Source organism: Phyllobates terribilis, unplaced genomic scaffold (genome assembly GCF_046119375.1).
Source record: "Phyllobates terribilis strain yellow unplaced genomic scaffold, ASM4611937v1 Scaffold_3__8_contigs__length_932513732, whole genome shotgun sequence".
NCBI lineage: Eukaryota > Metazoa > Chordata > Amphibia > Anura > Dendrobatidae > Phyllobates > Phyllobates terribilis.
Window position 1 is genome coordinate 54,811,066 of NW_027362763.1, and position 15,198 is coordinate 54,826,263.

Here is a 15,198-nt window from a genome sequence, read left to right on the forward strand (position 1 = left end):
CCTCAGCATGTCAAATTCTCTTGCGGAGTCGCTAGTCTCCGCAACAGAAATTTACCCACTGGAAATTATAGAATGCGGTAAATGAACATGTCAATAGAATGCAATGTTTTGGACGCAACAAAAAATATGCGCCCAAAGCGCTGCTACGTCCGGATCGTGGGCACAGAGCCTTAAAAAAAGGAAAAAAATTGGCATGGGCTCCCATGTCATTTTTATAACCATCAGAGGGAAAGCCGACCGCTGGGTGCTGATATTAGTAGCCAGGAAGGGGCCATTAGCCAACAATGTTCCCTGGCTATTAATATCAGCCCACAGCTGTTTGTTAAGCCTTTACTGGCTAGACCCCAGAAAAAAATTGACGTGGGGTCCCCCTATAAAATTGAACCAGCCTAGGCTAAACTAGACAGCTGCGGGCTGATATTAATAGCCAGGGAAGGGGCCATCGATACTAGCAACCTCCTCGGCTATTAATATCACCCCTCAGCAGTCCCAGAAATGGCGCATTTATAAGATGTGCCAAATCTGGCGCTGAGCCTCGCTTTTCCCACTGCCCTGTATCGATGGCGAGTGGGGTAATGGGGTTGGGGTTCACGTCAGCCGCCAATACAAAGCAATAAGATGCCCCCATTACTAACCGCGTAGTAAAAAGGTCGCCGCTTTTTCAATAAATACACTGCCAGAGTAAAGTATTTTAATGCTATAAAAAACACACACGGTAAAACAATTTTTTTTATTTCACTCCGTCCGCGAAGCCATCGATCTTCTGAAAAAAACGTAAAATGACAAACAACAATACTCCTCACCAGTCCGTTGTCAACGACGCAATCCACGTACCGCCAACGATTGTCCCACGACGATCCGGGTCACTTCTACAGCAGTGACATCAGCCATCACTGATGTCACTGCTGTAGAAGACAGCACTGTGTACTGACAGGGGTGTAAAATCACCCCCTGTCAGTATACATTGCTGCAGGAGGTCACTGGGGTTCATCAGCTGATCAGCCCCGGTGAGTTTACGACCCTGGGAACATTCTTGCGAATGTTCCCATGATCAGGTGAGCATCAACTGATCGGTCACATGACCATCAGCTGATCGCTGACGTCAGCGCAGGTCCTGGCAGCTCGGTACACTGCGGGGAGCGAGCCTGCTCCCTGCAGTGTACCGCTGGCCACCGGGGAGACAGTATCGCCGGGGACCAGGAGGACACCGGGGGCCGCCGAACAGGTGAGTATAAGGTTTATTTTTTTAATTTTGCTTTTTTTTTTTCTTTTTTTTTTGACCGCGAGCTGGGCAGAGCAGACTACTGCTCCTCCCATCCACGCCGCTCTCGCTGTTATCAGCGGGAGCAGTAGTCGGATAAGAGGAGTAGTAGCCTCCTCTCCCTACCCGGGTACCACCCGCACTGCGTTTCCATTGACTCTCATTGAAACACAGCATATCCGCATATATAGATATTATACATGCGGGTTTGCTGCGATTCAATGCAAGTCAATGGGCGCGAATTAGCGGCGGAAACGTCCAAACAATGGTCATGCTGCGGATTTTACCGCAATGCGAATCCAGAGCGGAAATTTCCTCATCATGTGCACAGCACATCCGGATTACCATTGCTATACCAGGCAGATCTATTAACAAGCGTTTCCGCGGTGGGAAAACCGCCGCGAAAACGCATCATGTGAACTTAGCCTGAGAAGGGCCACAAGCGCTCACTAAGGTTTAGGTCCAGTGAGGATGGGGCTGGATCATTATTCTACATCTTTAAGGCCTTTCCTGGCCCCGAGTCATGGAGACATGGATGCTGCGATTGAGCCTTGTCCTGCCGAACAATCCTGGCTTTCTGGAGAGACGCAGACTTGTTCCTGCTCCACTGCTGGAAGAAAGTGTCTTCTAATCACCGGCAGGAGGTTCGTGGGTGATTTTGATCCATCGACAACCTGAAAAAGGTCCAACAAGCTCCTCTGTAATAATCCTCCCCCCATAGCAGTGCGCACCTCCACCTCACTGGTGTCAGAGTGATAATGGAGGTCTGTGCCCGGTACTGATCCAGCCCCGGCCCATTCACCTGCTCCGCCCAGAGTCGCTATCATCTTATTAGTCCATAAAACCTGGAAATAATTTGTATCAGATATTTCTTGGCCCGGTCCTGACGTTACCACTTCTGTGTCTTTCTCAGTGGTGGTCGAGCTCAGCCTCCTCACCTCGGCCGTATCTGAGCACTGAACACCTTGTACTTCTGTGTCTTGTTCAGTGGTGGTCGGGCTCAGCCTCCTCACCTCGGCCGTATCTGAGCACTGAACACCTTGTACTTCTGTGTCTTGCTCAGTAGTGGTCGGTCTCCGCCTCCTCACCTCGGCCGTATCTGAGCACTGAACACCTTGTACTTCTGTGTCTTGCTCAGTGGTGGTCGGGCTCTGCCTCCTCACCTCAGCCATGTCTCTGAGCACTGAACACCTTGTACTTCTGTGTCTTGCTCAGTGGTGGTGGGGCTCAGCCTCCTCACCTCGGCTGTGTCTCTGAGCACTGAACACCTTGTACTTCTGTGTCTTGCTCAGTGGTGGTCGGGCTCAGCCTCCTCATTTCGGCCGTGTCTCTGAGCACTGAACACCTTGTACTTCTGTGTCTTGCTCAGTGGTGGTCGGGTTCAGCCTCCTCAGCTCGGCCGTGTCTCTGAGCACTGAACACCTTGTACTTCTGTGTCTTGCTCAGTGGTGGGTCAGGCTCGGCCTCCTCACCTCGGCCGTGTCTCTGATCATCTTGTACTTCTGTGTCTTGCTCAGTGGTGGTTGGGCTCAGTCTCCTCACCTCAGCCATGTCTCTGAGCACTGAACACCTTGTACTTCTGTGTCTTGCTCAGTGGTGGTCGGGTTCAGCCTCCTCAGCTCGGCCGTGTCTCTGAGCACTGAAAGTGATAACTAAGTCGCACGATGAATAAAACATTGACATTTTGGGTCCAGAACACTCCCCAGATCTCCTCTGATTGAGAACCTGTGGTCAGTCCTCAAAAAGTGACAAACAAAACCCAGAAATTCTGATAAACTCTGAGCTTTGATGAGACAAGAACGGGCGGCCGTCAGTCAGGATTTAGTCCAGAAGGCGATATCCATCTGCCGGGATGAAGGGTAAAAGAAATAAGGGGCAGCTCTGCCGGGAATATTGAGGCTGTTGAATGAGTAGCAACTCACTCGGGAACATATGTAACAAACTAAAAACTCCGACTGACCCTGCCGGTTCCTGTACAGACTAGAGATCCTGACCCCGCAGTCCCTAGTGGTTCCTGCTTGAGCTGAGATAGTCCTAACCACAGACTAGATGATGACAACTCGGAGCTATGCTGCCTGAAAGTCGGTCCGCGTTCCTCCTAAAGAACCGGAGGGCAGAGCAGAGTGTGAATTACCCACAAAAGGGAAAGTGTGCTGAAAAAGGAAAGATCCCAGAGTGAGTAAAGAAAACCACGAAATACAAAATAAAGTATAAAGCACGAACTGTTAGATTATATGCTGCCTACTTCCTAAAAAGAAACAGAAGGAAGGTACAAAGTAAAGAACAGAAACAACGAGAAGATAAACTCTAGTTGGAATTTCATAGCTTTAAACTATAGCAGAATGGCTGAACATCCACAAGAAACTATCACCACCAGGAAATGCCAGCAGGAGGACAGACTCTTAAGCCGCACCCGAAAGGTGATAGGGCAGAGAAATGTAAACACTTGTGCAATGCTAAACAGACTGCAGCCAGAATAACAGAAACTAAACATCCGGAGAAAAGGTGTCTGCTGTGGCTCAGCGGAAAGAGAGGCCGACCACAAAACATAGGCTCAAGGGTTGGAACCCAGGAGTATGACAGAGGCTTTACAAAAACTTCATGTATTGGTCAATAAAAGTATAAAATCTTAGTGTGTTTTGTAATTATAAGCATTCCATAAGTTTTGCTTCCTTACCGCAGTGATGTTTAATCCCCTACAGATCACCATTGGGTTTGTGAATCCCCTCGATCCTCCAGAAGCCCATGCTGACCTCGCCTCGTCTCCTCACCTCCCGGGTATTTCTATTCCAGCTGTTCAGTCGTACATTCATGGGAGACATGACTTCTAAAACCCAGTTACCCAGCCAGGATGAAGCTTTGACTGGCGGGTCCGAGAAGATGCAAGTTTCCGGTAGGTCATGAGTATAATTTTAGTTTTGAGAATTAAAGGCGCTGTCTATCTTTTTCTTAAAAGCACGTATTAATACCTGAAATCAATTATACTATTGCCTTTCATTAAAAAAAACATGACTTTTTTTCATACCAAGCAAAGGCACTCGGTGCACCCTTGGTGTGGCCAAACGGTTCATCTTGCCATCTACTTGTTTTTCTTTTATCTCTGTGCCACCCTCTATTTTGAGGCTTTATAGAGATAGAGAAGTGTGGAGATGGAGGGAAATCAAGTGTGTAGGAAGTTACAATAAACTGTTTGGCCACACCAAGGGTGCACCGAGTACTTGTGCTTGGTTTGAACAGTCACTTTGTGCTGACAGACTCCCTTTAAACTCTCAACTTGTATCGATAATGTAATGACTCTGCTCTTTCTGTCTCAGTCTGTACAGCAAAGTACTGAAAGTAGGAAGTGTCAGCTTAAAGGGGTATTCCTATATTGTACAATTTTGACAAATCTATAGATTATAGCATAAAAGTGTAATAGATGCGAGTCCCCTCACCCCCCACCCCACCCTGACAGCAATAACTAACTAGTAAGCTGGTTTTGACCTTTTCTGTAAAGCGTCCATGTTTACTGTTACAAGGTTAGTTTTACTTCTACTCACAGTTATTCTTGGATTGTGTCTTCACATTTACCAGTGGCCATTGGCCAAGTCATACTTTCTCATTTTTTATCAATAACCTTTGCAGGTGTATCGGATTTCAACGTGAAAGAACAAAAATTTTTTATTTTAAAGCGGTATTCCCATCTCCAAGATCCTATCTCAATGTGTAGTAAGTGTAATAATATTAGCAAATACGTCCAATTAGAAATGTAGTATAGTTCCTCTGATTAGCTATGTCACTTTCCCCATGTGCAGGGCATTGCAGTAGCTTAGGTATCCACGGTTACGACCACGAACAGCTAACTGTTACTATATGAGTGGTCGTAACTGTGGATACCTAAGATACTGCAATGCCCTGCACATAGGGTAAGGGACATAGCTAATCAGAAGAACTTTTTGTCTATATTTGCTAATATTAGTAAACCTGCTACATATTGGGATGGGAATATTTCTTTAATGTTCCAAAACCTCTGTAAGTCTTATTACAGCTTGTGCCTTTTATACAACCCATCAGATATACCTGGATTCATCGGCAGACACCCTCCTCCTACTGACCTCGTATGGTTTCCCAACAATTTCTGCACCAATATTTCTAAAAAAAATGTCGAGCCTCAGGAGGCCGATGAAGAATATCCTTAGAATTGTCTTCTGCTGACAACATTTTTGGGTTGTTCTATATTGATGCGTTTCTGTTGAGCTTACTGTTTTTTTTTTAAATCAGATACTTTTTATTAAAAGACTTTTTTAACATTTACACATAAACAACATTGAGGCATCACCCAACTGGCAATGCCCTTCAAAACCCGCCCATTACACCCCCAAAAACCATATGGCAAAGACACATTTAATTACAGACCGCATATGATCATATAGCTGATCTAACTGTTAAAGCATTGATCAATTGATCCATGGATACAGAGCATAATATCTAATAGTCAGTGATTAGTTAAGTAGAACCTGAGAGACCACAACATTTCAAACTCAATTGATATGTAAAGTGAACATAATATGATAACCATGAAACGTATATATTGCGCCACATTAGTTATTCCCAATTTTTCCCATATTCCGAATCCTTTCAATTTATGGATCTCTGGAAGGCCCGCATTATGCCACAACGGGGTAAACAGGGTAAAACTCTCTATTCCCAACAACAGTTTGATTTTCTGCCACGTTTTCCCCATAAGTGCTAGGGTCGGAAGATGCCTCCTAGAATCCCACCCCGATATTCCCGTTTCTAGAAAGGAGGTAATTGGCAAATTTTGTGTGAGTAGACGTATCAGTTTATCTAGGTTCCCCTGAATTAACTAGACTTGTTGAGTCTGAGAGGCTAGAAAATATATCCATGGATTAGGTGCAGCTAGTCCCCCCCATCCTCCCTGATCTTTGGGCCTTTGAAGTGTATCCAAGCTGATTCTGGCCACCCTTTTTTTCCAGATCAATTCCCGAAATAGTGCTTGAAATTTATAAAAATATTCTCATGGGGATCCAGACCGGTGAATTATGAAGGATATATAATAATTGGGGCATGTTGTGCTTACTGTTTGAAGAATATAGCTTCTGTAATACTGCCCCCTATGTACAAGAATATAACCACTATAATACTGCCCCCTATGTACAAGAATATAACTGCTATAATACTGCCCCCTATGTACAAGAATATAACTACTATAATACTGCTCCTATGTACAAGAATATAACTACTATAATACTGCCCCCTATGTACAAGAATATAACTACTATAATACTGCCCCCTATGTACAAGAATATAACTACTATAATACTGCTCCTATGTACAAGGATATAACTTCTTACTGCCCATTGTGTACAAGTATATGAGCGAGTGACATCTATAAATTGTGTTTTTAGAGTTGTTCCGATCACATTGCTTCTTACGGGACATGAAATACTGATTACAGAGAATGGTAGCGCTGGTGTTCATCCTCTGGTCGCTGGGTCATTGTTCCGCCCTTGTTCGGGCTTCTGCTTTCTCCGCTTTTGATCATTGGGCCTCTGTTTGCATTCTGCACATAAGTTAGAACAGTGTTTTCTTTTCTTAGCTCTGTGTTCCGCCCCCTGTGGTTTCCTACAATACATTACAGAAGTTTGAAGTAGTTTTTTTTCCTTCTCTTTTTGTTCCACCGTCCTCCAGTTTTGTTCTCCCACCTGCGGGGAACAGTGACTCATAAAACAAGTCCAAAACACACACGGAAGAATAGATATGAGAAAGGTCAGGGATAATAGGATGGAGGTAGCTGGCTGGAGCTCCGACCTTGCTCTGATCAATCATTCCTAGTTTCTGTGACCTTTGTCAGGTAATGAATACTTTTTTCTTTTAATTCTTGTTCTGTTCCGCAGATCTTCTCCTATAATTATATACTTAGTCTGTGGTTGGGGCAGAATCTATATATGTATATATAGACCTGGACCCGGATCCGTATCTGGGCTGGGTCATAACTTTATTGCTGACGTCAATCATTGTACTCTACTTACTGGACTTTCTCTATAAATATGATCTTAAGTGGATGCGTGACCTTGTCGCAGTAAACCATGGTGCCCTTCTGCTTTCTTCTGTGCTTTGCATTCCCTATTTGCGGTGAGTATAGAGCATGTGGTTACCAGTTAACTTGCTGAATATATTTGGGGAATGGGCGCTATTAAAAGGATCATCTGATCTAGGAAAAACAATTAGTTTGGTTGGATAGTGGCTACCTACAGTGTAAAAGGCTCTGGAGGACCCAGAACTGTAATACTCCATTTGCCCTGTGGAGGCAGTGCTTGAAAATTTAAAACTGTATCCAGTGGATTCTATGGCTGCCCTTTGATATATATAATCAACCTGTTACTTGCTTTGCAACTTTCCTGCAGCTAATAGCTCTTCCAGGGGGATAAAGAAGTGGCAATTGACAGTAAGACCTTCCCAAACATCACAGCGGAGCGGGAAGTTCATAAAGAATGTCTTTTTTTTTTTTAGTCTTTTTTGTTTTTGTGTCTACTGGAGCTTAGATGCGCCAAATTCATTAATGTGATTTTTGGCGCTTTTACATTTTTTTATTTATTTTTTATTTTTTTTCTTGCAGTCATATCTATATGAGGGATTGTGTTTTTGTGGGACGAGCTGCAGTTTTGCCTGACACCATTCACATTGTCATATAATTGTACTGGAAAGTGAGAAAAAAAAATTCAAGTGCAGGAAAATGGTGAAAAAAAAAAAAAAAAAAATGCCAAGATCCCAAAACCACAATTCTGGTGTTTTGATTCTTTTTTTTTTTCTTCTTTGATTTTATTGTACAGTTTGATTAATTTTTTTTATATTTTTACCAATGGGACTTTTATGGAAACATCTGTTACAAATATTTTTTTGTAATTTTTTTATTTTTAAAGGGGGATAATGGGGTGATTCAGATTTTTTTTTATATATTTTTAAAAACTTATTTTTGCCTTTCTTTTAGGCCCCTTTAAGGGACTTGACCCTGTGATAATTTCATCCCTTGTTCTAACGTTTTTCAGTATAAAGTGAAAATTGCGGTCTCCTATGAAGCTCAGCCTGTGGCTTGGCTTCATAGGAGTATCAACATGGCAGGATTGATGGTCTTCAGACTCTCCTTGGATGCCATAGGATCCCAGCTGGAACGATTCGTCCCCAAAACCGTGTGCCTAAATGCCGCTGTTGGGCTGATTGCAGCTTTGTAGCAGAGTTGACATGTGCCTGATGTGGTGCAGTTTCAGCTCCTGAGCCCACTCCATACGCAGGCACCTGACATACAGTTAGGTCCAGAAATATTTGGACAGTTTGGGCATTTTAGCTGTTCACCAAAACATATTCAAGATCCAGTTATATAAACAATCTGGGCTTGAAGTGCTGACTCTCTGCTTTAATTTAAGGGGATTCTTATCCTAATTGGAGTAAGGGTTTAGGAATTACAGCTCTTTAATATGTAACTGCTTCTTTTTTAAAAGGATCAAAAATAATTGGACTATTATCTCAAAACCTCTACAATGACCTGCATGGGCATTTCCCTCGTTAATCCATCATCAATTAAGCAGGTAAAAGGTCTGGAGCTGATTCCAGGGGTAGCATTTGCATTTGGAAGCTGGTGCTGTGAACCCACAACATGCGTTGAAAAGAGATCTTAATGGGAGAGAAACTGACCACCATTAGGCTGAAAAAAAAGAAGAAATCTGTCAGAGAGATGGCAGAAATGTTAGGAGCGGCCAAATCAACAGTTTGGTAAATTCTGCAAAAAAAAAAAAGTGCTCTGGTGAGCTCGGGAGCTCAAAAGGCCTGGACTTCAACAGTGGTGGAACATATTATTTATGGTGAAGTTAATTTGTCCAATTACTTTTGAGCCCCTGAAATGAGGAGGCTTTGTAAAACAATGGCAGCAATTCCTGAACGTTTCACAGGATATCTTTTGTTCAACCCCTTTAATTAAACCTGAAAGTCTCCACTTCAATTGCATCTCAGTTGTTTCATTTTAAATCCTGTTTAGTGGCCTGCAGAGCTGAAATCCCTAAGATTCGGTCACTGGCCATATATTTCTGGACCTAACTGTAGGATGCACTTGTATGCAGGCTCGGTCTGGCCTGGCGGGGCGCTGGGAAATTTCCCGGTGGGCCCCGGGCCCCATGCAGAGGGAACTGAAGAATTTAAAAAAAAAAAAAAAGTGGTCGTGGGCCCTTTAAGGGCGCGCGCACGCACTTTCACCGACGCGATGCCCAGGACAGTAGCGGGAGGGGCCTGGGAGCAGGAGAGCAGGGGCTGCACTGCAGCGTCACACTCAGCAGACAGGGAAGCACGTCTGCTAAAAGTGACGTCACAGCGCGCCCTGCACTGCAGGCTCCCACATTAGGAGCGTGTCTGTGGGCTGGAGACAAGCCAAGGTACTGTAATATTTGTGTGTTTGTATGGATTTTTATGCTGCCTGCATGTGTGTGTGTACAGTGTGTGTGTATATGCCTGTGTGTGTACAGTGTGTGTGTATATGCCTGTGTGTGTACAGTGTGTGTGTATAGTGTGTGTGTATATGCCTGTGTGTGTATGTACAGTGTGTGTGTGTGTGTGTATATGCCTGTGTGTGTACAGTGTGTGTATATGCCTGTGTGTGTATATGCCTGTGTGTGTGTGTACAGTGTGTGTATATATGCCTGTGTGTACAGTGTGTGTATATGCCTGTGTGTACAGTGTGTGTATATGCCTGTGTGTGTACAGTGTGTGTATATGCCTGTGTGTACAGTGTGTGTATATGCCTGTGTGTGTGTACAGTGTGTGTGTGTGTGTGTACAGTGTGTGTATATGCCTGTGTGTACAGTGTGTGTATATGCCTGTGTGTACAGTGTGTGTATATGCCTGTGTGTGTAGTGTGTGTATATGCCTGTGTGTGTACAGTGTGTGTATATGCCTGTGTGTACAGTGTGTGTATATGCCTGTGTGTGTACAGTGTGTGTATATGCCTGTGTGTGTACAGTGTGTGTATATGCCTGTGTGTGTACAGTGTGTGTATATGCCTGTGTGTGTACAGTGTGTATATGCCTGTGTGTGTGTGTGTATATATGCCTGTATGTGTGTATATGCCGGTGTGTGTCCATTGTGTATGCCTGTGTGTATATGTGTCTTCACACATATGTGTGTGTGTGCTTCCCTGCGTGTCTGCATTTTTGTGTGTGATTGTCTGAGTGTGTCTGTGCATTTCTGTGTGTGCTTGCCTGCGTGTGCACGTGTCCCCATTTCTGTGAGTATGTGTATCTGCGTGTGTATATTAGGGCTCTTTCACATGTCCTGATATTTACGGGGCTGGAGATATCCGTGTCCACCTGTGTGTCATCCGTGTGACACGTACCGGCGCTTGGGAATCAGTATACAGTTAGCGTTGTTCCCAAGAGCCGGGTGCTGAGCGCTGCCCTCATCATAGATCCCTGCCGGCGCTGCGATCAGCAGCAGCAGGGTCAATGATGAGAGTAGTAGTCTACTCCCGCCGTGTCCGTGTTCAACTGTAAAAATAAGAATAAAATTAAAAAATCCTTATACTCACCTCTCCTAAGTGTTACCCGCTGTAATCCGTGCGAGCGCTCACGCCGAGGAGAATGACTCCTGCAGCGAGTGGGCCCTGGAGCTGCACTCAGTGATTAACAGGGCACCCCTTGTTGAGTGTAGCTCCAGGGCCCACTCGCTGCAGGAGACATTCTCCTCGGCGTGAGCGCTCGCACGGATTACAGCGGGTGACACTTAGTAGAGGTTAGTATAAGTTTTTTTTTAATTTATTCTTTTTACAGTTGGACACAGCGGGTATAGACTATTACTCTCATCATTGACCCTGCTGGTACTGATCGCAGCGCCTGCAGGGATCTATGATGAGGGCAGCGCTCAGCGCTCTTCCCAAGCACCGGGTGCTAACTGTCATCAGTGTGCAGGACTTTTTGCGGTCTGGACAGCAGGTAAAAAACAGACATGTCAGCGTGTTTTGCTCACGGACACCACATGGTCTGTGGAAAGTGGAAACACACTGACATGTGCACATACGCATTCATGTGAATGGGTCTACGTGTGTCAGTGTCTTTGGTACTTGTGGAAACGGTCACCGCATGTACTGACGTGTGGAGGAGCCCATAGTATGTGTCTGTGTGCAATTGTTTTCGTGTGTGTAAGCACCCTTCTGCATGTCTCTGTGCTCTTCCGAAGATTTATTATATTTGGGGAGAGATGGGAGAGAAATTTTAGGAGACAGAATGGGGAGATGTGTGAAGAAACAGTATGGTGAACCAGAGGAGGGGTGGGAATGAGTGCAGGAACAGAATGGGGAAGGGGAATGTGTGAGGAAACAGTATGGAGAGTGGGGGAATAGTGTGAGGAGACAGTATGGAGGGAGAAAAGTGTGAGGTGACACAGCACAGAGACTAGGTAGTGTGGGGGAAGGAATGGAGATGCGGCAGTATGGGGGAAACAGTGTGAGGGCACAGAAAGGGGGGAACAGTATGCTGAGGAGGGGAAGTGTGATGAAGGGGCACAGTATAGAGACTGGGCAGTATAGGGGGGACACAGTGTGAGAGGACAATGTGAACAGGGGGCCCAGTATGGTAAGGAGAGGACAGTGTGGAGAGCAGGTACCATAAGAGGGGTAGAGTGTATGTCATATTTTGTGCAGGGAGCATTGTAAGAGTTAGGTTTATTCAGGGGCTCCGTGTAGATATTTTTATTCAGGAGCATTATAATGACTCTGCTATCTTTAAGGTCATCGTGTCGGGATGTGCTGCAGAAGACCGGAGAAGATGGAAGTCTGCAGAGACGAGCTGTGGATGAGAAAACTCATCATGGAGACTGGACAAGAGGAAGAAAAGAAAGAGAACAACTCTAATCAGAGAAGACGTCTCAGGTAAGATCCCTGGATGTAAATGTTCATTTGTGATCCTGCCTGTGTCTCATCAGTACTGTGGTTTCTGTATTGTCCACAGTCTGATGATGACTGATAACTCCCAGTATCTCTATTGTTAATTACATACTGGGAGTTGTAGGTTTATGCGATACAAAGATATATGGGGCTGACCTGACATTACAAATGGTGGTGGTTCAGATGATGCATTCATGTACTGATGTGTTTGTGCGCGTCTGCGTATCTGGAATAGTATGTATTTTGTAAGATGCGTGTATGTAACTGTGCATTGTGGTGTGTAATAACATTCATATGCTTGAGGCACCTTTACTAAATCTATTAGGACTCACTCACATGTGTTAGGGAATTCCATTTGTCTTTCCACATTTAGGAACAGACAAGTGAAATTTGCTAACCTTGTCATAACTGTCACCATTGGGATGTGCTTGTATGGAGCGGGTTCAGGAGCTGAGCCTGCTCCATACCGGGCAGATGTCGGCTGTGTTACATAGCCGGCGTCTGCCTGTAACAGCAGTGATCAGAGCTCGCCTTGATTGCTGCTGTTTTGAGTATTTAAGTGCCCTTGTCAATCACTGACAGCGGCATTTAGATAGCACAATGGCCGGTGCATGCAGTCACCTGCTCCCTTCAGCCCCTGTGACGCAGTTGCAGGTTGCTGTTCGGTTTCCAGTAGTGCTGAGTGAGCGTGGTCGGATAAGAGACATTACAGTCACCGAGAACTACAAAGTGAGCGTGCTGCAATAACGTCCGGCACCTTGATTGTGACACTTCCATGGAGCCGAACCTCAGGCTGAGCTTCATTGAATGACTAACATGGCAATTCCTGCATGTGTTGCGTCTGTCTACCGCCGCAAAACATGCTACCCCGGGGACTCGAGCGTAGTAGCAGAGCACTACAAGATACTCAGATAACACCCGAGCATGCTGGGATCACAACTTATCTGACCATTCTCGCTCAGCACTAGTTACCAGGTGCTGCTGCCATGTTAGTCATTCAATGAAGCTCAGCCTGAGGTTGGGCTCCATGGAAGTGTCACAATCAAGGTGCCAGACGTTATTGCAGCACCCTCACTTTGTAGTTCGCAGTGACTGTAATGTCTCCCTCCTTGCACCGACCCTATGACAGGAAGCGAGTGGCGCCAGGGAGAATAAAATGTAATTTTCTCCGTGTAGCCAATGCTTTTCCAATAAGCCATCTAACCAGGCTTTAAACCCTATTTACCTGCAGATTACCCCTATATCTGCAGATAAATAGTGTTTTTCAAGGTGACAAGTTACCATTAAAGAGACTCTGGCAGTACGGAATGACTGTTCGAACAAAGTCCTGCCGCTTGGTGCTCCACAGCGCGGCCAATCAATTAATTATAGTGCATTATAGAAAAGCATAACAAGTAATAAAACCGTTTATGGTGGGCTGTAGTGTGGGCCCCCAGAGTCAGTTCCCCTGGTGGGCCCTAGGCACCTCAGTCCGACCCTGCTTGTATGTCAGGAAGGGGTTAAGGGGTTGATAATGTGTTTGGTGCATTTGTCTTCTGAGAATCCCCATTGGATATAATCCAGTGATTACAGGATTCTTCCTCATCGTTGTCTTCATATCAGGTGCCGCCATCGACTTACCCAGTAAAGAGGAGGCTCTGCCGACTGGGTCAGCGAAAGGGAAGGTGTCAGGTAAACCCCTTATTATCCCGTTTTCTGCAGTGACTTGATGATTTCTCACTGCTTTATCTCATGCAGGGGATATTTTTCTCCTTTTTGACATTGTAGTTTTATGTGTTTTTGTTTTTTTTTTCAGTCAATTTACTTCATTCACTTCGGGACCTAAACAATTTTTATACTTTTTTTTTTTTTTTTTTTTTTAAATTTTCCCATTCCGGCATTAGTAACTTTTTACATATTTTTCGATGTACCTATAGGAGACGTGACCAATTACATTTTATGTAGGTGCCTCTTTTTGTTACTTGCATATTAGTGAATCTTGTCGGCCCAAACTGGGGGTATAAGTAAGTACACCGCCTTGTAGGGGATACAGCCCTCTATAAAAATGGCTCCTATAGAGTCAGAGCTCCGTTCTCAAGGGGATCAGTGTTTGGTGCGCTGTAGGTGTGGCCATGAAGCTCAGCGCTTGGTCCACTCTGGGTATGGCCAAGAGGCTCAGGGCTTTGTGCACCCTGGGTGCGACCAAGTGGCTCAGTGCTGGGTGCACCCTGGGAGTCGCCAATCAATCCTCAGTGTTGTTGAGAGGGTCAGTGTTTGGTGCTCTGTGGGTGTGACCAAGAGTTTCTGTGCCCAGTGCACCCTGGGAGTGGCCAAGAAGCTCAGTCCACTCTGGGTGTGGCCAAGAGACTCAGTGCCTGGTGCACTTGGGTGGGGCCATGAAATTCAGTGCTCGGTCCAATCTGGGTGTGGCCAAGAGGCTCAGCGCTTTGTGCACCCTGGGTGTGACCAAGTGGCTCAGTTCTGGGTACACCCTGGGTGTGACCAAGGAGCTTAGTGCTGGGTACACCCTGGGCGTTTTCTGGCATACATTGATCATTAGAAATGATGCTGTATTGTGCGGGTTGTTACAAACACAATGTAACATAACTATGTATTTATTGTAACAATTGCATTTTTTTTTATTATTATTATTTTTACAAACATGCTTTTTATGTTCATTTCACTTTTTTCCCATAGGGGTGAATAAAATTGCCCATTTTTTATATTTGTATTCCAGTATATCAGCCTGTATGCACTTATCATCACAAGGAGCTGTGTAGTAACAGGACATGTGAGCCGACAGCCCTGGGGCCGTGTCCTATTCATGTCACATATCACCTTGAAGCGATCAGAGGCAGCTCCGGTCTCTGTCTTCTACTGACAATATCAGTGTTGATCGCAACACTAAAAGACTAAACAAGGTGATGCCGAATTCTACCATTAGTCCTATTCTGTTGAGGTCTTGAATGGGGAGTGCAGCTCTGGAGAATAATGCAGGATGTGACTCAGGATCAGTAATGTAATGTACGTACAC

The 15,198-nt window shown here is 45.0% G+C and overlaps 1 protein-coding gene across 3 annotated transcripts in view; it reads left to right on the forward strand.

The window, feature by feature from the left end:
* The window catches only part of MSRA (methionine sulfoxide reductase A), a 331,431-nt gene that overhangs the window by 10,929 nt on the left and 305,304 nt on the right, over positions 1-15,198 (forward strand). Inside the window, exon 2 of one of the 3 annotated variants that reach the window (XM_073673879.1) lies at positions 3,964-4,154. In XM_073673879.1, coding sequence (XP_073529980.1) covers positions 4,007-4,154 — 148 coding nt within the window. In that variant the 5' untranslated portion in view covers positions 3,964-4,006. Of the gene's footprint in view, positions 1-3,963; positions 4,155-6,987; positions 7,116-7,228; positions 7,397-15,198 lie in introns of those variants that run through there. The other 2 variants (XM_073673883.1, XM_073673880.1) reach the window with 2 other exon arrangements.